A 23421-nucleotide genomic window follows, 5' to 3' on the forward strand; every position below is an offset into this window, starting at 1 on the left:
GATACTGCTACTTTCAACAGAAAACAGGTTGTTAGAATATATCATTGGCTCTTGCAGCTGATCCATCTGACAAGGCCTGATTTCTGCACTTTCGATGTGATGTTAGTAGTAGGGCTCTAGCGAGAGTAATTCTTAAAACACAGATACATAGTAAGGAAAAGAAAGTGTCCAAAGGTGAGGCTTGAAGGAAATGAAACCTAACATTTCAGGTAAAAACTGCTCTATCAGTCTATCTGATAACCTCTTGGAACTAGGCCTACACAGATAAACCAGAAACAAAACAGTGCATGCCTATAGTAATTACTAGCATCTGGAATGTTATTCTCCTGGAGTGAATAATAATGCCTGTTTGGGTTAACTGTACAAGCCTAAGCATACTGCAAACAGCAAGGTGGGGAAATCAGGCTTGGACCTATTCAGCCTGTTTGTTTGTAGCTGGCTGATAATGGATCTCGGTTGAGCTTGTGCAAACAGAAACAGACAAACATTTACAGTAACCCAACACTCACTGTACCAGAAACCACTGCCCTCACTAAAAACTGGAAGAGAGTGTCTGCTAAGTGATTAAAATGTAATGAATGACTTTTTCAGTTTGCCCTGTAAGACCCACAAAACACAAGGCTTTCAAACACATGTTGTTGGGATGGTGAGGTCATGTAATCAGTTTTAACTTTTATGGTTCATTCACCTGGTGAGGAGAAGTTGGCTGGGTAACCACTAACCAGCATTAACCTTGATGACTCCCGTCTCACACCCACTTCAGCAAACACTCCCTGCCCCTGCATTCCTGGCTGTAAATTGTTGTGAGTCACAAAGAAAGACTTCCCCACAGGGCCAGGGTCTCAGTTTGTCCCTGGTCTGTCTAGACTGAGGAGTTGAACTAAATCATGATATAATCATAGCTAGGTCTGGCACAATTACTGTATAATCATGTAACCAAAGATTATGGATGAAGACCATCATGAAAATACAATAACCTCCGATAACTGTAAAAATTTAAAAAAATTAATAAACAGCCGGGCATTCGTGCGGTTGAGTCTTTACAACGTGATGAAACTTTGTTACGGCCGGCTGAAACAATCAAGGTGTTGTAGCAATGCCCCCTCCCTGCAGCAGCAGCACATTCAGGGCCTATTCCTCTGCCCAGGCGTTGCTGACGCCTTCCAAATCTTACAACACCTGGATAGGTATTTTACCTATAAGCTACCGCATCCTATGTTATAGCAATCTGGTGTCCAACGGCACAGTCGACGATGTGGCACGTAACCATTGGTTGATGCATGCAACGTCTTTGCAGGGGAGCGCAACCTATGTCAGGAGCGGAGGCGGTAAGAACATGTACGTATTTAAAAAACAAAATGCTATTCAAACTATTTTAACGGTGACCACGGTCATTTGTCTAACCATGGTCATTTGTCTACGATCATTCTATGACGGTCATTTGTCTAACCACGGTCATTTGTCTATGATCATTCTATGATCGTCACAGCCCTGAAGGAGTGTGGAGGGAAGGTTGTTGATGATTAGTTAGATGTGGCAGACTTATGAGGCAAAAGGCCCAAGCATTGCTTTGCCTCAGACATTGATGGGATTACTTACAATGGTTAAAAAAGCATCATACAATATTGTTTAATTGCTCAGTCCTGGCAGCATTAACAGCCACCACCCACTACCTCCCCCTTTTGCTTAGACATATGATTGGACCTTTTCTGACCTGCGTACCCCAACTCCCTCATAAACCTCTACTCTATCAGAAACCCTCGGTGGAAGCCCACCCCTTCCTCACCTCCCACGCTCCTTTCTTTTCTCCTCTTCCCTTAATCTCTTCCTCTAACAGACAGCCAACAGGACTTAGTTCCCTAAAGTTATATTTGCCTGGCTAGTCTACTTGGCTGCACTGGAGATGTGTTTGTAGTTGATTTCCTTTCTTGACAAGTGTAAGCAATACGCTGATGCCCATCATTTGACTGGCTTTAACTTGTTCAATTGTTACAGATCAGTGCAGACAGGTAGCTAGTCTAAAGATCAGACTCTTCCTGGGTGGGGATGGATGAGCCACCTACCACTGATGCATTGTGTAAGAGGCAGGAACATTGGTATCCTGCTTTAAGATACAGATGACATTTTTATTGTCATTATCTACCCACCAGCTAGAGTTTCCATTTAGGGTGTGCTGTTATCTGTTGTGACACAATGTCACAGGTGATTGGCTGTTTTATTGTTTACTAGTACTGTATAAGCTCACAAAACTAACTGATTTCCTCTGACTGGTTTCCTTTAACCCTCATGATGACAAGGATGCAAACATTGATTAAGCATTGGAATGATTATCTTGAAAGGCCAGGGTTCAAGTGAACCCAGCCTGGAGACAGAAGTGATGGGCTGGAGACTAGAGAGGTTTTGTTGTGGGTGGTGTGGGGCTGGAAGCTCCTCTGGAATGTCACACATTCTACAGTACCACTCTCTACTGCTGGACACCGAATGGAAGGTTTGATGGGTCTGAGCTGACTACCCAACACACAAGTCCACTGAGTGTACAACTTCTATTACCTGAGACAGGTCAGTAAGCCTGTGTGTGTGTGTGTGTGTGTGTGTGTGTGTGTGTGTGTGTGTGTGTGTGTGTGTGTGTGTGTGTGTGTGTGTGTGTGTGTGTGTGTGTGTGTGTGTGTGTGTGAATGGAATGTGTTGGTTACCATGCCAGCAACTCTTAAGATCAGTGGCCACTGGAGAGAGGGGGTTTCTACCCTCCCTCCTTGCCCCTCCACCTGTAATAGTCTAGGTTAGATTCCAGGTGCCCTTTCTCACTCTGCCCCTCCCCTCTCCTCTCAAAACAAAAGGCTCCTCTGGCCTCAGGAGTTTCTCCATCTCCCTCTAGTTTACGTCATCTCACACAACAGTTTATGCTACTCGTATTCAGTTGTTTGGTAATGGAATCATGTTGGAAATCCGTTTATCAGGGCACAGATTTCTCTATTTGACCTAGTTTGCTGTGTCAGATCAAGTGGAAAAAGTATTTAAGGATTTATCACAAAATGACCCAAACTGATTATGGTTATTTCCTATTTGGCACATGGGTAAGCAAGAGTAACAACATTCATTTCACCGGTGTTTGAACTGCTCAGGATTCTAAGAAATGCTCTGAAGTAGTTAAACAAATTACTTTAATGAGTCTTTGAAAACAGGCCTTAATATAGAAACACATTGATGTGCATAGATTTCACAGATTTCCACAAATTACAATCTAATCCTTCCACACTAATTCAGCAGATCCTCCAGCTCAATAATGTGTACTGTAAGTAATTTCCATGTAAAAGGACCTATGGTCATAGGAGCATGTACAATTCGGTGTCCAATTAAAGCTGAGTTAATATTTTTGAGAAATTAAGAGAAATTGTCCAACCATTACATCCTAAGAATCCCAAACATTTGGAATAAGCAAAGGCTCCGATTTCTGGTCAAACAGATGGAAAAGGGACCTTAGAAAACATCTACCAGAAAAAGTCTTAAAAGGTATTAGAAATACATCAAAACACAATGCTGAAGTAAAGACCCCGGCCAACTAATATCAACACTTATATTTCGTTTTGGAGACATTTGTCTGCCTTCTGTAAGTTTAAGAAACATTGCCTTGTGCCTTCAAATTCAGTTACCAAAAACCCACATATCTTTAAGATATTTTCACATTTCTCTCCCTCTTGAGAAGGGAGGATAATGAATGTTCACAGAAGTAACAAGTAAAGGTAGACCTATCAATTAGTTATAGTGTTTTTACTGGTATAAATTTTGTTAATTAATTATTATGTGATTAAAACTCGAAAACGGAACTTCTGCAATTGAATTGGCTACAATGGGAAATCATAGTAGTCACAAACCACAGTTGGGTTCACAAGTTTGGACCCCGCAGTACAGCACAGTAGAGTGCAGTAAAGAAAGGTAGAGTACACAGTAGTTCAATAGAGTAGAGTTCAGTACAGTACACAGTAGAGCACACTAGAGTTGAGTACACTATAATGTACTGTACTGGACTCTACTGTACTCTATTGTGCTCTGCTGTACTGTACTATACTGAACTCTACTGTACTGTACTAAACTCGACTGTACTGTACTGAACTCTACTCTACTGTTCTGTGCTGTACTTTGATGTCTATGATTGGTTCAGATTTGGCCCGGTCTTGTTTGGGGGCAGAGCTCATTAAAATAATAGCCAGTGTGTAGAATAATACCCGAATATGCAAAGGAGACTATTACATACCTTTGTGTACCTATACAACATCATGAAGAGAATGACATTCATATCCATAATTATACATTTCTGTGTAGTACAGATCAGGGACCCGTGATGAAATTCCATTATGTCACGCCCTGGCAATAGAGAGGTTTTTATTCTCTATTTTGGTTAGGCCAGGGTGTGACTAGGGTGAGCATTCTATGTTCCTTTTTCTATGTTTTGGTATTTCTTTGTTTTGGCCGGGTATGGTTCTCAATCAGGGACAGCTGTCTATCGTTGTCTCTGATTGGGAACCATACTTAGGTAGCCTTTTCCCACAGGGTTGGTGTGGGTAGTTGTTTTCTGTTTGGTGTGTTCACCTGACAGAGCTGTTGCGTTTTGTTCCACTTTGTTTTTTGTTTCAGTGTTCAGTTATAATAAACATCATGAACACATACCACGCTGCACCTTGGTCCTCTACTTTCAACCGGCGTTACAGAACTACCCACCACCAATGGACCAAGCAGCGTGGTAAAAGGGAGTCATGGACCTGGGAGGAGATCCTGGATGGGGCAGGACCGTGGACAAGGCCGGGAGAGTACCGCTGCTCGCCGGAGGAGATAGAGGCAGCGAAGGCACACGGGGAGATTGGCGGAGTCAGGCGATAGTTCTGAGCCAACTTCCCATGCTTACCGGAAGCAGCGTGGTACTGGTCAGGCACCGTGTTATGCGGTGAAGCGCACGGTGTCTCCAGTACGCGCTCATAGCCCGGTGCGCCATAGGCCAGCCCCCCGCAAGTGCCATGCGAGAGTGGGTATCCAGCCAGGGCGGATTGTGCCAGCTCAGCGCGTCTGGTCTCCAGTGCGCCGTTTCGGCCCAGGGTATCCTGCGCCGGCTCTGCGTACTGTGTCTCCGGGGCGCTGGGAGGGCTCAGTTCGTCCTGTGCCTGCGCTTCGCCCATGCCGGGCGAAAGTGGGCATTCAGCCTGGAAGAGTGGTGTCAAGCTTAAAAGGAAGAAGTTTTGAACCACAAAGACTCCACCAAGACTCTTCCTAAAGCTGGCCGCCCGGCCAAATTGAGCAATCGGGGGAGAAGGGCCTTGGTCAGGGAGGTGAACAAGAACCTGATGGTCACTCTAACAGAGCTCCAGAGTTCCTCTGTGGAGATGGGAGAACCTTCCAGAAGAACAGCCATCTCTGCAGCAATCCACCAATCAGGCCTTTATGGCGTTCACACCTCTTCTGAGCGTCGTAACCACTTGTCCACTGCAGGGCCCCGTCTGGCTTGGGAGTCCATGGAGCCAGGGCTGGCTGATATCCCAGGAAGCCCTGGAAGGAAGTCAGCCCGGTGGAGGAGTGACGAAGTGAGTTCTGGGCGTATTCGGCCCAGGGAAGGAACCGGGCCCACTCCCCCTGCCGGTCCTGGCAGTGACTCCTTAGGAACCTCCCCAGCTCCTGGTTGGTCCTCTCCACCTGTCCGTTGGAGAGGGATTGGATGGTGCGGGTGATACCCGGGTGTCCAGCGGTGAGGGATGTGTGTGCCCAGGTCAACAGCCAATCTCTCAACCCCGTGGGGACGTAGATGCGTAGCAGGAGCGGGTTCCCTCTCCAGAGCCTGGCGGATATCCACATCTATGTCCCAACACACAGGGCCAACAATTCGGGAGGACAGATTGATAGACTGGAGGGGACTCACAGGAGTGCAGAGCGCCGGCACATTCCATCCGCTGCCACAGTCTGAAAGGTGAGGGTGTACTCCGTAGCGGTCTGGGCACCCTGCTGGTCGCTCACCTCCCTCTCTGCCCTCTGGAGGATGGTTGAAGGCCGCCCTGAACAGAGCCATGAACCTCTCATAGGAACCCAGCTCCTCCTCTCCTCTGTCCCAAATGACCGTAGCCCATTCCAACGCCCGTCCGGTCAGCAAGGAAATGACCGTGGCAACCTTGGACATCTCAGTGGTGGAGGCTCCTGTCTGATAGGCAAAATAGAGGGAGCACTGGAGTAGGAAGCTACGGCATTTCGATGGACTACCGTCATACTTCTCCAGAAGGGACAGTCGGGCATGGTTGACCTGGGCAGACGGCTGGGTAGGCTGGGGGACTGGCTCACTGTGACGACGCGTGGTAGGATGCCCTCCATCATAGGTATGGAGAACCACGCTGGTGGTCTGGAGGCGGTGGAGAACATGGAGGAATTATTTCATGGTCGTACCCAGTAGAGCCAGCTGGTCATGGTGTTGGTGTAGATGACAGGCAGTATTCTCTATCGTATACGCAGGGAGTCAGGAAGCAGATGCAGAAGGTGAGTTTAATAATAAGAAGCATGAAGATAAACAAAACAGGAGTAGCATACAGAAGTAAACAAAACCAATACTGCCTGAAGACTGAGCCTACTGAGGGCTAAATAAAGGGGAAGTAATCAAGGTAATGATTAAGTCCAGGTGTGCATAACGATGGGGAGCAGATGTGCGTAATGTGGGTTGCCAGGTCCGGTGGTTAGTAGACCGGCGACGTCGAGCGCCAGAGAAAGGGAACAGGAGTAGGCGGGACATCTTCACTCTTTACATTAACAATATTGGTTCATCTGTAAAAAAGAAATACCTGTATGCAGATGACACTGTGGTGTATTCTATTGCCCCCACAGATGAACAGGCTCTGTCAGAGCTTCAATCTTCCTTTATTGCCCTGCAGAAAACCTTTGTTTAATTGAAATTGGTACTTAATGCAGTTAAAACCAAGGATATGTTATTTTCCAAATCACGTAAAAATGTATCTGATGATTTATGCATACGTACTTTGGATGGTGCCCTCATTGATCATGTCCCATAAATATTTGGGCATCTGGATTGACGAAACACTATCTTTCAAAAAGCATGTTGATGAGTTGGTTAAGAAATGAAGAATTAAAATAGGCTTCTTCTATAGGAACAGGTCCTGTCTTTAGTTAAATAGCAGAAAACAAATAATTCAGTCAGCATTCATTATAGTTATTGACTATGGCGATATTGTCTATATGAATGCAGCTGCCACAGTATTGAAGCCTTTGAACGGAGTTTATCATAGCGAATTTCGGTAATTACAGGTTCAGTACACATCATTGCATTTTGTATCAGAAAGTAGGCCAGCCCTCCTTAAAATCTTGTAGATCGATGCATTGCGCTCTTTTTGTCTATAAAGCCCTCTTGCATAAACTTCCGCCATACCTTACCTCTTTGTTAACCTTCAGACGTATAAGTTACCAGACCCGGACTCATGGGTGGCTAACCCTGGAGATCCCTTCAATCGCCACCGAGTCAGGTAAATCTGCTTTTTGTTTCTTTGCGCATTTCATCTGGAATGATCTCCAAAAGTCCTTAAAGTTGGTGGAGTTGGTGCTTCTAGGGACATTTAGGCAGATGTTAGAGGGCCTTTTACTGAAGAATGTGTTTGTTTCATGTGATTGTGTTTTGCTTTTTGTGTTTTATGTTTGCTTTTCATGTATTTTATAATAGATATGTATAGTGTAATAGTTTGTTTATTGATGTGTATGTAGGGCTCATCTGCAAAAGAGAACGTGGTCTCAGCATGACTCCCTGCTTAAATAAAGGTTAAATAAAATAAAATACAAATTATTTGAACTCTGCAGGATGGTTGGAGGAAATGTACAAGACCTCTACATGGTTTAAAAGGAGGCCAAGAGTTTATGGTACATGGTGTTGTGCTGGCAGTAGTGGTGACTCGGTGAGATGAGCTATGGGCTAGACTGTGGTTCAGACAGAGGATGTATGTTAGGGAAATGTGTTGAGGGGAACTTCAGGCCAAACTCCTACGGTAATGTACTGTATCTGTCTGTCCTGCACTGGTGGATGTGAGACTGACTGACAAAGGAGAAGACAGACAAAGCAGCTTTTCATAATGACTAAGCATAAACAACCCTCTGTTGAGATTATAGTGGTCAGTAAGTGCTCTCTCTCTCGCTTCACTCCTCACTCTGACTCCTGGTCTAGGTCTGGGTCTAGGTCTGGGTCTGGGTCTAGGTCTGGGTCTAGGTCTGGTTCTGGGTCTAGGTCTGGATCTAGGTCTAGGTCTGGGTCTAGGTCTGGATCTAGGTCTGGGTCTAGGTCTGGGTCTAGGTCTGGGTCTGGATCTAGGTCTGGATCTGGGTCTAGGTCTAGGTCTGGGTCTAGGTATGGTGCTACAGCGGGAGCACACAGAGTGAAAACGATAAACCTGTAGCATTATATAACCTCCCCCAGGCTAAGCCTCTTATGCACACTAAACATGCACGCACACACGCATAAAGATGCTCTTGGTTACTCTAACCAAAGGCTTATCCAGGAGGAATTGAACTTTAAATGCAAATCCTAATGATTGGACTTGTCTTTTGAGAGAAACTACCCCAAGTCTTTTGGGACCTTAGCTGAACCAACAGCTTCTGCAGTCCTGTCGGTGCAGGACTCGCTTACAGGCATTTTAACTTCTAGAAAATTAGATAAACTGTCTGTGTGCTCTTTGAGTGTTACTGAGAGACAGTGATAGGGAGTAGGAGGGAGAGCACTAAGTGGAAAGCGAGATTCTCTCTACTTGTTTGCAGCGCTTTAAGATTTAATGGGGATAGTGAGTGTGGCATTGTATTACTGGAGTGTCTGGATGAGATGTGTTGAGAATGCCTACAGTAAGTCGTGTCTGGATAAGATGTGTTGAGAATGCCTACAGTAAGTCGTGTCTGGATGAGATCTGTTGAGAATGCTTACAGTAAGTAGTGTCTGGATGAGATGTGTTGAGAATGCTTACAGTAAGTAGTGTCTGGATGAGATGTGTTGAGAATGCCTACAGTAAGTAGTGTCTGGATGAGATGTGTTGAGAATGCCTACAGTAAGTATGGGTGATCTCTGCACTGCTAATAGGCCTAATTTAAAACTGGAGGCTACCAAGGTTTTCGTTGGTGTACCTTTAAATGTGACATATGCTGTGCATACAAACATTAAAGTCATCTCACCAGGGCTTCAGAAGCTATGAGCACAGCAAACACCCCTATGAGTGTGGTAAACACCACTGTAGCTAGGGGGAGATAGTATGGATTTGGCTCTGTGAAAGGTTCCAGCCTTTTTTATCTAAGGGTGCTTTATCTTAGAGGAATTTATGTGCATGTGTCTATTCACTTGTGTGCTGGTGTGTAATGCTACTGTTGACATCAGGTTCCTCTGAGACCATCCATGGAATGTTCTTCCTGGTTTCCAAACAGATTCAGCAGACCTTCTTAATCTGCTCATTAATACTCCTGACCCAGTTGTGATGAAACCCCAGCCTCTGGACAGGCACAATCTTCCCCTTGTCTGAGCAACTGTGTCCGGCTGTCTGCCTGCTCCTTGTTTTGGCTGGGGGGTAAAGAGCTACCTCTATCTGTATTGTTCTCTTAAAAACTGTTATGGACAGGAGTTCCGCTAACAGCAAAAATCGCATAATTCAGTTTTCTCAAACATACAACTATTATACACCATTTTAAAGATAAGAGTCTCCTTAATCCAACCACAGTGTCCGATTTCAAAAAGGCTTTACGGCGATAGCAAAACATTAGATTATGTTAGGACATCAACTTTGCAAGAAAAACCACACAGCCATTTTCCAAGCAAGGAGAGGCATCACAAAAAACAGAAATACAGCTAAAATGAATCACTAACCTTTGACGATCTTCATCAGATGACACTCCCAGGACTCCATGTTAGACAATACATGTATGTTTTGTTAGATAAAGTTCATATTTATATCCAAAAACCCCATTTTACATTGGCGCGTGATGTTCAGAAAATGTATTGCCACCCAAAACCTCCGGTGAATGACCACATCAATTTACAAAAATACTCATCATAAACGTTGATAAACTTTAAAACAGTTATTGAAAGAATTATAGATACACTTCTTGTTAATGCAACCGCTGTGTCAGATTTTAAAATAGCTTTACGGCGAAAGCACATTTTTCAATATTCTGAGTACAGAGCTCAGCCATCAAAGCAAGCTATACAGTTACCCGCCAAGTTCTGGAGTCAACTAAAATCAGAATTAGTATTATAAATCTTCCCTTACCTTTGCTGATCTTCGTCAGAATGTACTCCCAGGACTCCCACTTCCACAAGAAATGTTCTTTTTGTTCGAAATACTCCATATTTATGTCTAAATACCTCCTTTTGTTCGCGCGTTCAGATCACTATCCAAAGGCATAATGCGTGAGCGTAAAACAAGAGACAAAAAGTCAAATAGTTCCATTACCGTTCTTAGAAACATGTCAAACGATGTTAACAATCAATCATTAAGGTCTTTTTAACATAAAACGTCGATAATATTCCAACTGGACAATAGCGTATTCATTACAGAAGAAAAAGAAGGAGCGGCACGCCAAACATGCCTGCGCAGTAAACAACTCACTGGTCCCACTGATAGACTGAGCTCCTATTCTCTGCCCAGTAACAGTAGACGAATGAAACAAGTTTCTAAAGGCTGTTGACAGCCAATGGAAGCCTTAGGAAGTGCAATGTGACCCCACAGACCCTGTAGTTTTGATAGGGATTAGAAAGAAAAACTACAATCGTCAGATTTTCCACTTCCTGGTTGGATTTTTCTCAGGTTTCTGCCTGCCATATGAGTTCTGTTATACTCACAGACATCATTCAAACAGTTTTAGAAACTTCAGAGTGTTTCTATCCAAATCTAATAAAATGCAAATATTTGACTCTGGGCCCGAGTAGCAGGCAGTTTACTCTGGGCACGCTTTTCATCCGAACGTGAAAATACTGCCCCCTATCCCTAACAGGTTTTAAAGGCCGGACATTAAACAAACTCGCTGTAGCTCCTCTTTTTTCAGCCCCACCAGTTGGAACCCTACTCAGGGTGCACGTAAACAAGGAAATATCGTTATCAGGGTTAGTCTGTCTATCTGCCTCCCTGCCAGTTCCTCCTTCCTGGCTGACATGCTGACTCATTGTTGCCATGCAGTGATGTCATTAGGAGTCATGTTCTGTAAATGCATTTCTTTATATCATGGTCCTGATTGGTTGCACAGTAAAGGCTAGGACAACCCTCTATCTGTTACCAAGGAGTTATTTTCCCCATTAAAGATGTTTGGATTGCCCTCCTAGGCATGTAACAAAAGATGAACTAGGCCTATAACATGAAGCAAATGTTTAAACAGACGTGTCCATTCTCAGGGGCTATAGTATCTTAAGTTAGAAAGAACACAGACACATTATAAACAGTAATGCAAAATTGCATAACAGTTTCTGTGAAAGTGTCTGCTAAAGATAGACATTCCTGTGGGAAGAGAAGAAAGGTTGGAATGTCAGGTATAAATAGGCCCTTCATACATAGACAGACAAAAAAGGTATTTCAAACCTACAGGAAGAAGTGTGAGAAAAAGAAAGAGTGAAAATTCGAACTATTTGAAGCTCTTGACTGAGAGTGGGTATAGTAAAACTGTTTGTCAAAGGTCCTGATCATATTAATAGTCCCGGTATTAGAGAGATGGAGTAGCCTATGCTGTCTGATCCTTCTGGGATCAGCTATAATAAAAGAAGCTGGTGTTCTCCACGCCTACAGCCATGTTTCTCTGACACACTTATTGAACCGTGGAAGGCTGAAGAGGCCTTGGAAAGACTCCAGTGTATTGGAGTGAACACAGACACTCAACAAAGACGCAATTTTTCTAATCTCGTCACTCCCACACAACAATGCATTCAATTATCATTCTTCGTGGTTGTTTGACATGCAGAGGTTGTAATACTTCATGGGTAGTCTGGTGAGTGATTTCAAGCCGCTAAACTCCTGTTCACATTACTATGTGTGAGTGATCCCTGTGGGCACTGCTTGTAGGTGTGTGAAGGAATATAGTTCTGTGGACAATAGACATGCTGTCACTCACTGTAATTTGATGACAGGAAGTCATATGATGCCTAGTATGCCACGTAGCTAGCTGCCTTATCTGAGTTACTGTGGCCTGTTCATTAGACACGTATAACTTCCTGGCATTGCAAACCTTTGAGGGCAAAGGCTTGACTTGCTCTAATGCTTGAAATGCTTCTGTAAATTCCCCCAAAACTTTGGTTTAACAGCACTTTACTGTAACAGTAATGTAATGTTAAACCAAAGTTTCTCAGGAATTTACAGTAACATATCATACCTTTTTACAGTAACTTACAGGTAACTAACTGGCTTCCAGTAAGTTACCGTAAAAACAACAGGATGTTTTTACAGTGTAGGTTAGTGATGGGAAAACATTTTATACAGTTACATATCGTGATATTATTTTTGACAATATATCATATCATTTTGACAATATCGCAATATTATTTTTGCGCTTGTTGGCTGTACCCGCACTAAGTATTTTTCCTTCGTAGCTTGTTCTCTATTTTCTTTTTAAATAGGGAGCAAATTTCTTTTCTGTACTTTTATTTCCATGACTGATCAAAACGTGTTTTCTCGTGCCTCTCTCTTGTCCCTCTGCAGCAGACATGTGGTGAGCAATATGTTTGTAACATGGAATCGCAATAAAATTACAGTATTGAATCGCAATACATATAGAATCGTGATAATATCGTATTGTGAGGTCCCTGGCAATTCCCAGCCCTAGTGTAGGTGCGAATACAGTATCTGGCTTTTGTAGTTTGTATTGAAGATGAAGATGAACAAAGAGGGGGGAGTTGGAAGCTTTGTTAATCTTGAATGATCCAGAAGGAAATCAAACCCTGTTTTTTAAGAGCTTGGGCCTGTCTTAGGTCCCCTTGACTTGGTGTTGGAATAGTGCTTCAAGTCTTAGGAAGGCTTCAACACTGCCTGATGTGAATTTAGGCATTTTACTTTTTTTTTTTTACATTTTTAGTCATTTAGCAGACACTCTTATCCAGAGTGACTTACAGTAGTGAATGCATACATTTTTTCCGCACTGGTCCCCCGTGGGAATCGAACCCACAACCCTGGCGTTGCAAACACCATGCTCTACCAACTGAGCCACACGGGACTGCTACCAGCCGGCATCTGCTACATATTAACACATATTGTGGTCTCTGCCTTAATGCCTTGTTCTCCTGTGTCATGATGCCACCAGACAGACTCACACAACAGCTCCATCTGTTTCAGAGTGGCACTGGAGATACCGATCCATTATCCAGCTGCAGCCATCCAGCTTCTCTGCCAATCTGCCCCTTCTCTTACCACAGGGTTATTCACCATTCAACCCAACTGCTGCCTGCCAGTCTTTCTGCTGTGGTGATGGGGATAGCAGATTAGAGAAAGCTAGCTAGCTAACTCTACTATCAAGAGTGATTACCCAACCTTTTACTGCCATTTACTATATTTGTCTCTACAAGGGTTTGTAAATACTGGCCAGCTGCTGCTGCTAGTTATGTTTGTGTACAGTGTACACATATTTAATGCCCCTCCCCTTCACAAATGTGACCGACCGGCTCAATTCGGTCCTATGTAGCAACATTCTAAATTGTATTTTTTACATAGGATAAAAGTAGAGACTCAGAGCTAGAAAACTGTATATCATACACTTCAGTTGAGGAACAATGGAAAAGTAATTCTGCTTTGAAAGTTTATAAACTTGTAACCCCACTTTTGAGAAAATGGTCCTCAAATGTTTTGGTAAACCTACTGGAGAGCTCTTCTTTGTCTACACCAATTCAGCATTATTCACACCCTCTTAAGCCTTAGCCACGCCCATCTCTTTAAGGATTCACATGTGAGGCCATGTGCAAAACAGAATAAGGTAGTGTAGTAAACAACCTAAGATTTAAAGACTAAAAGTGGTGAAAGTAGTAGCAAAAATACACTTTATCTAGTCCTTGGCCTATATCCTAATCTGACTTTGGTGCAGGACATGTTGTTCTTCACATTACCGGTAAACACACACTATATCAAATAAAATCTAAGTTTATTTGTCACATGCACAGGATTTTATATTTAACCAGGCAAGTCAGTTAAGAACAAATTCTTATTTACAATGACAGCCTACCGGGGAACAGTGGGTTTTCTGCCTTGTTCAGGGGCAGAACAACAGTTTTTTACCTTTTCAGCTCGGGGATTCAATCCAGCAACCTTTCAGTTACTAGCCCAGCACTCTAACCACTAGGCTACCTGCTGGCCCAGAAGGTGTAAACAGTACAGTGAAATGGTTATTTGCATATTTGCATAGTAGCAATATCAAAAATAGACAGTGTCCAGATAAATATTGTATAAATATTTTATAATTATTAGATGATTCTTACCCAGACACACTTGTCAAAATTGATGGGTCATGTGAAGGAAATGCTATAACAACCCCCCAGCCACATCTAGCTAAGTAGAGGGGTCAGTATTGTCTAGACATGTACACATGTTCATGAAATACAATAGATTACCGTAATCACCCACAGACACACATGGCTAACTTGATGGGTCATGTAATCATCTGGCGAAGCAGAGTCTTTTGTTTAGACATGTAGCTTGCTAGCTAGCTAGCTAAACAATGAACCTAATGGTGCTTTCAAGACAACTGGGGAAATACGAGGTCAAATCATGACATCAGTGATTTTCAGGTCGGAAAGTTGGGGCTCTAGAAGTTAGATGACTATTCAAAATGATTTTTCCCAGTAGGAGCTCAGTTTTTTCCAAGTTCCCAGTTGTCTTGAATGCACTGAAGTCGGAAGTCAGAGATCTCCAAGTTCCAGAGTTCCCAGTTGTTTTGAATGCGCCAATAATCCCAACCCATACTACTAGCAATACAAACTGATTGTCATAGCTAGCCACAATGCATGAATCTGCAGGTAGCTAAAGCTAACCAACTTGGTTCAATGTTAGCTAGCTAGCTAACATTAGGCTATAATTAGCAATGCAAATAGATTTCATCCATCTCCTTAGCCATCATACTCCTTAGCCATCAGTCAAGTTATTCCGTGACAACCACACTGTTGATCGCCGTTTCAGAAGACTCTACGATGTACAATGACAATTTCTGGTTCAATGAAAATGTTTTGACCTAAATCAGGGATATCTTCATCGCCTGATTCATTTTCAGTCAGAGAGAGTCAGCATGGCAGGATCGTCCTCCAGACGCTAGAGAGCTGTAGCAACACTTTTGCAGTTCTTCATGATATCTTTCAAAATAGGCGAGGTAGAAACGATTACCTACACATACTGAGAAGCTCATGCTATAGACAGAAGCATGCTACATGGCAGACTAATCGGAACTCATCATGTCCAGCCCATCCATTATCTCAGCCAATCATGGCTAGCGAGAAGGTTCCTGTCTTTTCCGTGGCTAAACCAACTAAATCAAATCAAATCAAATTTATTTATATAGCCCTTCTTACATCAGTTGATATCTCAAAGTGCTGTACAGAAACCCAGCCTAAAACCCCAAACAGCAAGCAATGCAGGTGTAGAAGCACGGTGGCTAGAAAAAACTCCCTAGAAAGGCCAAAACCTAGGAAGAAACCTAGAGAGGAACCAGGCTATGAGGGGTGGCCAGTCCTCTTCTGGCTGTGCCGGGTGGAGATTATAACAGCACATGGCCTAGATGTTCAAATGTTCATAAATGACCAGCATTGTCAAATAATAATAATCATAGTAGTTGTCGAGGGTGCAACAAGTCAGTAACACAAGAGTAAGTGTCAGTTTGCTTTTTCATAGCCGATCTTTGAGAGTATCTCTACCGCTCCTGCTGTCTCTAGAGAGTTGAAAACAGCAGGTCTGGGACAGGTAGCACGTCCGGTGAACAGGTCAGGGTTCCATAGCTGCAGGCAGAACAGTTGGAACTGGAGCAGCAGCACGGCCAGGTGAACTGGGGACAGCAAGGAGTCATCAAGCCAGGTAGTCCTGAGGCATGGTCCTAGGGCTCAGGTCCCCTGAGAGAGAGAAAGAAAGAAAGAGAAAGAGAGAATTAGAGAGAGCATATTTAAATTCACACAGGACACCGGAAAAGACAAGAGAAATACTCCAGATGTGACAGACTGACCCTAGCCCCCCGACACATAAACTACTGCAGCATAAATACTGGAGGCTGAGACAGGAGGGGTCAGGAGACACTGTGGCCCCATCCGATGAAACCCCCGGACAGGGCCAAACAGGTAGGATATAACCCCACCCACTTTGCCAAAGCACAGCCTCCACACCACTGGAGGGATATCTCCAACCACCAACATACCATCCCGGGACAAGGCCGAGTATAGCCCACAAAGATCTCCGCCGCGGCACAGCCCAAGGGGGGAGCACCAACCCAGACAGGAAGACCACGTCAGTGACTCAACCCACTCAAGTGACGCACCCCTCCCAAGGACGGCATGGAAGAACACCAGTAAGCCAGTGACTCAGCCCCCGTAATAGGGGTAGAGGCAGAGAATCCCAGTGGAAAGAGGGGAAACCGGCCAGGCAGAGACAGCAAGGGCGGTTCGTTGCTCCAGCCTTCCCGTTCACCTTCACACCCCTGGGCCAGACTACACTTAATCATAGGACCTACTGAAGAGATGTGTCTTCAGTAAAGACTTAAAGGTTGAGACTGAGTCTGCGTCTCTCACCTGGGTAGGCAGACTATTCCATAAAAATGGAGCTCTATAGGAGAAGCCCTGCCTCCAGCTGTTTGCTTAGAAATTCTAGGAACAATTAGGAGGCCCGCGTCTTGTGACCGTAGCGTACGTGTAGGTATGTACGGCAGGACCAAATCGGAAAGATAGGTAGGAGCAAGCCCATGTAATGCTTTGTAGGTTAGCAGTAAAACCTTGAAATCAGCCCTTGCCTTAACAGGAAGCCAGTGTAGGGAGGCTAGCACTGGAGTAATATGATCATATTTTTTGGTTCTAGCCAGGATTCTAGCAGCCGTATTTAGCACTAACTGAAGTTTATTTAGTGCTTTATCCAGGTAGCCGGAAAGTAGAGCATTGCAGTAGTCCAACCTAGAACTAGGCTCTTAATTTTATATGTATTTACAAGTTTGTTATTAAGGCACATGAAAGTTCACATGTTCTAGAAAGCTTTTCTGCCCAAAAATGCATTTTGATTAAAAAATATATGTTTTGTTCAAATGCCTTTCCTGTGAAGTTATTTTTAAAAAAAAATTTAATTTCACCTTTTATTTAACCAGGTAGGCTAGTTGAGAACAAGTTCTCGTTTGCAACTGCGACCTGGCCAAGATAAAGCATAGCAATTCGACACATACAACAACACAGAGTTACACAGGGAATAAACAAAACATACAGTCAATAATACAGTAGAACAAAAGAAAACAAAAAGTCTATATACAGTGAGTGCAAATGAGGTAAGTTAAGGCAATAAATAGGCCATGGTGGCAAAGTAATTACAATATAGCAATTAAACACTGGAATGGTAGATGTGCAGAAGATGAATGTGCAAGTAGAGATACCGGGGTGCAAAGGAGCAAGATAAATAAATAAATAAATACAGTATGGGGATGAGGTAGGTAGATAGATGGGCTGTTTACAGAAGGGCTATGTACAGGTGCAGTGATCTGTGAGCTGCTCTGACAGCTGGTGCTTAAAGCTAGTGAGGGAGATATGAGTCTCCAGCTTCAGACATTTTTGCAGTTCGTTCCAGTCATTGGCAGCAGAGAACTGGAAGGAAAGACGACCAAAAGAGGAATTGGCTTTGGGGGTGACCAGTGAGATATACCTGCTGGAGCACGTGCTACGAGTGGGTGCTGCTATGGTGACCAGTGAGCTGAGATAAGGCGGGGCTTTACCTAGCAGAGACTTGTAGATAACCTGTAGCCAGTGGGTTTGGCGACGAGTATGAAGCGAGGGCCAACCAACGAGAGCGTACAGGTCGCAATGATGGGTAGTGTATGGGGCTTTGGTGACAAAACGGATGGCACTGTGATAGACTGCATCCAGTTTGTTAAGTAGAGTGTTGGGGGCTATTTTATAGATGACATCACCGAAGTCGAGGATCGGTAGGATGGTCAGTTTTACGAGGGTATGTTTGGCAGCATGAGTGAAGGATGCTTTGTTGCGATATAGGAAGCCGATTCTAGATTTAATTTTGGATTGGAGATGTTTAATGTGAGTCTGGAAGGAGAGTTTACAGTCTAACCAGACACCTAGGTATTTGTAGTTGTCCACGTATTCTAAGTCAGAGCTGTCCAGAGTAGTGATGCTGGACGGGCGAGCAGGTGCAGGCAGTGATCGATTGAATAGCATGTATTTAGTTTTACTTGTGTTTAAGAGCAGTTGGAGGCCACGGAAGGAGAGTTGTATGGCATTGAAGCTCGTCTGGAGGTTAGTTAACACAGTGTCCAAAGAAGGGCCAGAAGTATACAGAATGGTGTCGTCTGCGTAGAGGTGGATCAGAGAATCACCAGCAGCAAGAGCAACATCATTGATGTATACAGAGAAGAGAGTCGGCCTGAGAATTGAACCCTGTAGCACACCCATAGATACTGCCAGAGGTCCGGACAGCAGGCCCTCCGATTTGACACACTGAACTCTATCAAAGAAGTAGTTGGTAAACCAGGCAGGCAATCATTTGAGAAACCAAGGCTGTCGAGTCGGCCAATAAGAATGTGGTGATTGACAGAGTCGAAAGCCTTGGCCAGGTCGATGAATACAGCTGCACAGTAATGTCTCTTATCGATGGCGGTTATGATATCGTTTAGGACATTGAGCGTAGCTGAGGTGCACCCATGACCAGCTCTGAAACCAGATTGCATAGCGGAGAAGGTACGGTGGGATTCGAAATGGTCGGTAATCTGTTTGTTAACTTGGCTTTCGAAGACCTTAGAAAGACAGGGTAGGATAGATATAGGTCTGTAGCAGTTTGGGTCTAGAGTTTCACTCCCTTTGAAGAGGGGGATGACCGCTGTAGCTTTCCAATCTTTGGGAATCTCAGACGATACAAAAGAGAGGTTGAACAGGCTAGTAATAGGGGTTGCAACAATTTCAGCAGATAATTTTAGAAAGAGTAGTGACAGGCTCCCGATTGGCACAGTGGTCTAGGGCACTGCATTTCAATGCTAGAGGCATCACTACAGACCATGGTTCAATTCCAGGCTGTATCACAACCAGCTGTTATTGGGAGTCCCATAGGGTGGTGCACAATATTGGCCCAGTGTTGTCTGGGTTTGGCTGGGGTAGGCCATCATTGTAAATAAGAATTTGTTCTTAACTGACTTGCCTAGTTAAATAAAATAAATAGAAATGACTAGTTTCCTTAAACAGGTCTCAAATGGGGTGAGGGAGAAGTGTGTAAATGCATTATGCTAAATGGGGCAGATAGCTTGAGAAACAGATTGCATGGTTTATTTAATGCCCACATGATGGGCCGTTAGTTTGAAGGGCGCTGGTCTTTTCTGTGCACTGTGAATGTTGCTGTTCTCCCAGAGCAGAACAGAAAAGCTCTGCCAGTGGAGGGGAGCCATCTGCTACTTGTGTGTTTCTCTGGTGCCAACACGGGCTTCTGCATGGGTGTGAGCCTGTGGTCGCGTGGTCACACAGTCCATAACTGCACAGTGTCATATGCCACCACTTCCGTCCCCTGCACAGATCTCTTTTCTCTAAATCTGACCTCTCTCTCCCTCCCTCAATTTCTGACAATGTGAGGCCATGAGGGAACAAGATGCTATAGGAATGCAGGTCTGGGACAGACAGACAGACAGACAGACAGACAGACAGACAGACAGACAGACAGACAGACAGACAGACAGACAGACAGACAGACAGACAGACAGACAGACAGACAGACAGACAGACAGACAGACAGACAGACAGACAGACAGACAGACAGACAGACAGACAGACAGACAGACAGACAGACAGACAGATAGATAGATAGATAGATAGATCTAGCATTGGGCTTCAGAAAATCTCCCAGGCTTACCCAACTTGTTACATAATCGTCTCAACACTCAAACATGGCTGAACACAGCAGGCTGATGATGGGTTTAACAGTAGTTAAACAATACATTTGGTTTTCCAGGATGTTTTCTTTCTAACCATCATTGAACACAAAATGACACCGGTTTCACATGAATATTGGCAGCACTGATACTGTTTCTCCTATTTCCTCCACCCTCTCCATCTGTTGATAACTACACAACACAATCAAGTGTCTGTTTTGTAAGATTATTTATGACCAAGAGAGAATGGAGCCCCTTTGCCCAACCGCAGTAGCCACCACTAATGACCAAAGTAAGGCATCATGCTTTGTGAGGGTCTGTGGTGTGCCTCTGGTAAGATCATTATGATGCTAATAAGTCTGCGGCATTCGCTGTTTTTCTCTCCAACGGTATGCAACTCAACACAAAGGCCTTTAAACCACACAGACCCTCTCCATACATCACCCCACTGGGCACAGACATCAATTCGACATCTATTCCACATTGGTTCTATGTCATTTCAATGAAATTACATGGAAACAACGTTGATTTAACCACTGTGTGCCCAGTGGGACGTCATATGTGTTGTGACCGCTGTGTGCAGTCTGATCAAACTAACCCTCTGGTTCATTCTCAATGAAGGAGATAGGAGCTTATCACAGGACATCAGATTAGTAGTGGCTGCATGTATGCTGCATCATGAAACAGGATCTAATCCCCTGGTACATATCTAGGTTAACCTTTACTTACATAATGATAATATTACCCAGAAAACATCTGGTTCATCTGAAATTTGATGGGGCAAGGCTGGCTGGCTCGCCCCATAAAGGCTAGCTATTGGATTTGACTTGCATTAGCATCTCAGTAACATAATCGATAGCCCCATCGAACAGGTAAGCGGTGAGGCTAATACAGTCTGTGATTCAAATAACTCTACAAGCCCATCACTATTGAATGTTGAGTGCTGCTGTTTTTATACAACACTGTGAACACACCAGGACTAAGGGTATTCTGTCTAAAGGGAATACTCTCTGAACATTGGGCTTCTAGTCAACAGAAAAACAGATTTATAGACACCCTTCATTGAAAACTCTGGTATTCAGTGTTTGTAGCATCCATACCATCTATGGGCTCTGTTTTTTATACCAGCTCATTACTTAGATAAAAAACCACAGTGAAAACTACCATTTTAGAGAACTATGGATTATAGACTAAGTTAGTAAACTGTATACGGTTGATTGACTCTTTTCTTTCTTTCCAATCCAGCCATTAAGGTGAACTGCCTGGGATCATGTGGGGTCTCCAACAAAATGAACGACATGTCATGGACACTGGAAGAGCAATACTTCAGCAGCACACTGTCTGTAGCTGACAAAGGTGAGGACTATGGAAGCCATTTTGGGGCTACTGATTCAACATGTATAGAGTATAAGGTATAGAATGAGAATCTAAATAGAGGCTCTTCAGTGGCCGTGTTGCAGCCCTCTTCATCTCTGTTGATTATAAAAATGTATAATGTAGCTTTCTGCCTCTCAATTCGGTTTTTGTCCTCAAGAGCGGTTTTGCATTTATATTGGTGATCACTCTAAGGGATAATTAACATTTTCCAAAGCTCTTGTGACAAAACTAGTGAAACTGCCATCAGCTAAAGTAGTAGTTCCCTGCATATGGGTGTTCCTGCACTAAATGTTCTGTCTGCCCTCTCAGATGAGAAACATGGCTGTGCCTAACAATTACTGATCAAGAGAAGAGATGTGCTGTGCTCCACAGATCCCATCTGTTTAACTCTGGTGGTGCTCTGTCCTAGTACTGGTCAGGGAGTTCAGTATGTGATCTGTGGAGAACGTAATTTATGCTGGTTAGATTAACGTACCACCAATATGTTGCTTAATATTTAACTCCACAACCTCTCTCACCTATAGGCCCAGTGTTTTTACCAGAGAGCAGTCTGTTCAACTCTGTTTTCTTTCTTCCTGTCTACATATATAGTATAATCCATAGTCTTTCCTTGTTATTTTTATATATTCTATATCCATACTGATTCATTAACCCATAACTTTGGTGTTGAAAGCGCTTAGCTCCAACAACCCACTAAGCCGTCTGAACCGCACAATTACAGTCAAGAGAGCTGATTTAATCTTGTTGGTGTAATTTAATAATAAAATCAGGGAGGTAGAACTTCTAGGCAGAGTTCCTCTGTTCAGTGTCTGTGTTCTTTTGCTCATATGAATCTTTAATTTTTTTGGGCCAGTCTGAGATATGACTTTTTCTTTGCAACTCTGCCTAGAAGGCCAACAACCTGGAGTCGCCTCTTCACTGTTGACGTTGAGACTGGTGTTTTGCGGGTTACTTAGGTTTTGTGGATTACTTAGGTAACTTAGGTTTTGCTCGGTCTTCCTTCTCTTTCTTAACTGGTGTCCGTCTCTCTCTCTTCTCTCCCACGGTGTGCCATCGTGCTCCTTTTATTTAGCCTCCACGGCTGGTTGGCACTTTCCTCTAATTACCTCCACTTAGAGCTGTCCCTGTCGGGGTGCCCATCCTCCCGTTTTCCCAGCAGAGAGAGCCAACGTCGACTCACATACCTCCCCTCTATTACCACCCTGGTATCCCAGGGTAGAACTCCTGGGATACCACAATATATATATACAGTACCAGTCAAAAGTTTAGACACACCTACTCATTCAAGGGTTTTTCTTTATTTTTATTATTTTCTACATTGTAAGACATCAAAACTTTGAAATAACACATATGGAATCATGTAGTAAGCAAAAAAAGTGTATATATAAAAATATAAATATATTTTACATTCTTCAAAGTAGCCACCCTTTGCCTTGATGACAGCTTTGCACACTCTTGGCATTCTCTCAACCAGCTTCACCTGGAATGCTTTTCCAACAGTTTTGAAGGAGTTCCCACATGTGCTGAGCACTTGTTGGCTGCTTTTGCTTCACTCTGCAGTCCAACTCATCCCAAACCATCTCAATTGGGTTGAGGTCGGGTGATTGTGGAGGCCAGGTCATCTGATGCAGCACTCTATCACTCTCCTTCTTGGTCAAATAGCCCTTACACAGCCTGGAGGTGTGTTTGGTGATTGTCCTGTTGAAAACAAATGATAGTCCCACTAAGCGCAAGCCAGATGGGATGGAATATCGCTGTAGTGGTAGCCATGCTGGTTGTGTGCCTTGAAAACTTACACTGGCCACCAGTCAATCTGTCTTGCTCTCTTTGTCTGTGTGTGTCTGTGTATGTCTGTCTGTTTAAATGTGATTTTGCTTGTCTATCTGACCAAGTGATCTCTCTCTTACAGGTACCCTGGCAGCTGGCGAGCACAGCTTCCCTTTTCAATTTCTCATTCCAGGTATGTTTGGAATTAGTCTGGAAAAT

General features: G+C 43.7%; 1 protein-coding gene across 2 annotated transcripts in view; it reads left to right on the forward strand.

The window, feature by feature from the left end:
* The window catches only part of LOC106565553 (arrestin domain-containing protein 1), a 39493-nt gene that overhangs the window by 5928 nt on the left and 10144 nt on the right, over nt 1-23421 (forward strand). Inside the window, exons 1-3 of one of the 2 annotated variants that reach the window (XM_045690832.1) lie at nt 866-2559; nt 21304-21414; nt 23345-23395. In XM_045690832.1, coding sequence (XP_045546788.1) covers nt 21348-21414; nt 23345-23395 — 118 coding nt within the window. In that variant the 5' untranslated portion in view covers nt 866-2559; nt 21304-21347. Of the gene's footprint in view, nt 1-865; nt 2560-21303; nt 21415-23344; nt 23396-23421 lie in introns of those variants that run through there. The other variant, XM_014132815.2, reaches the window with a different exon arrangement.

Source organism: Salmo salar, chromosome ssa01, assembly GCF_905237065.1.
Source record: "Salmo salar chromosome ssa01, Ssal_v3.1, whole genome shotgun sequence".
Lineage (NCBI taxonomy): Eukaryota > Metazoa > Chordata > Actinopteri > Salmoniformes > Salmonidae > Salmo > Salmo salar.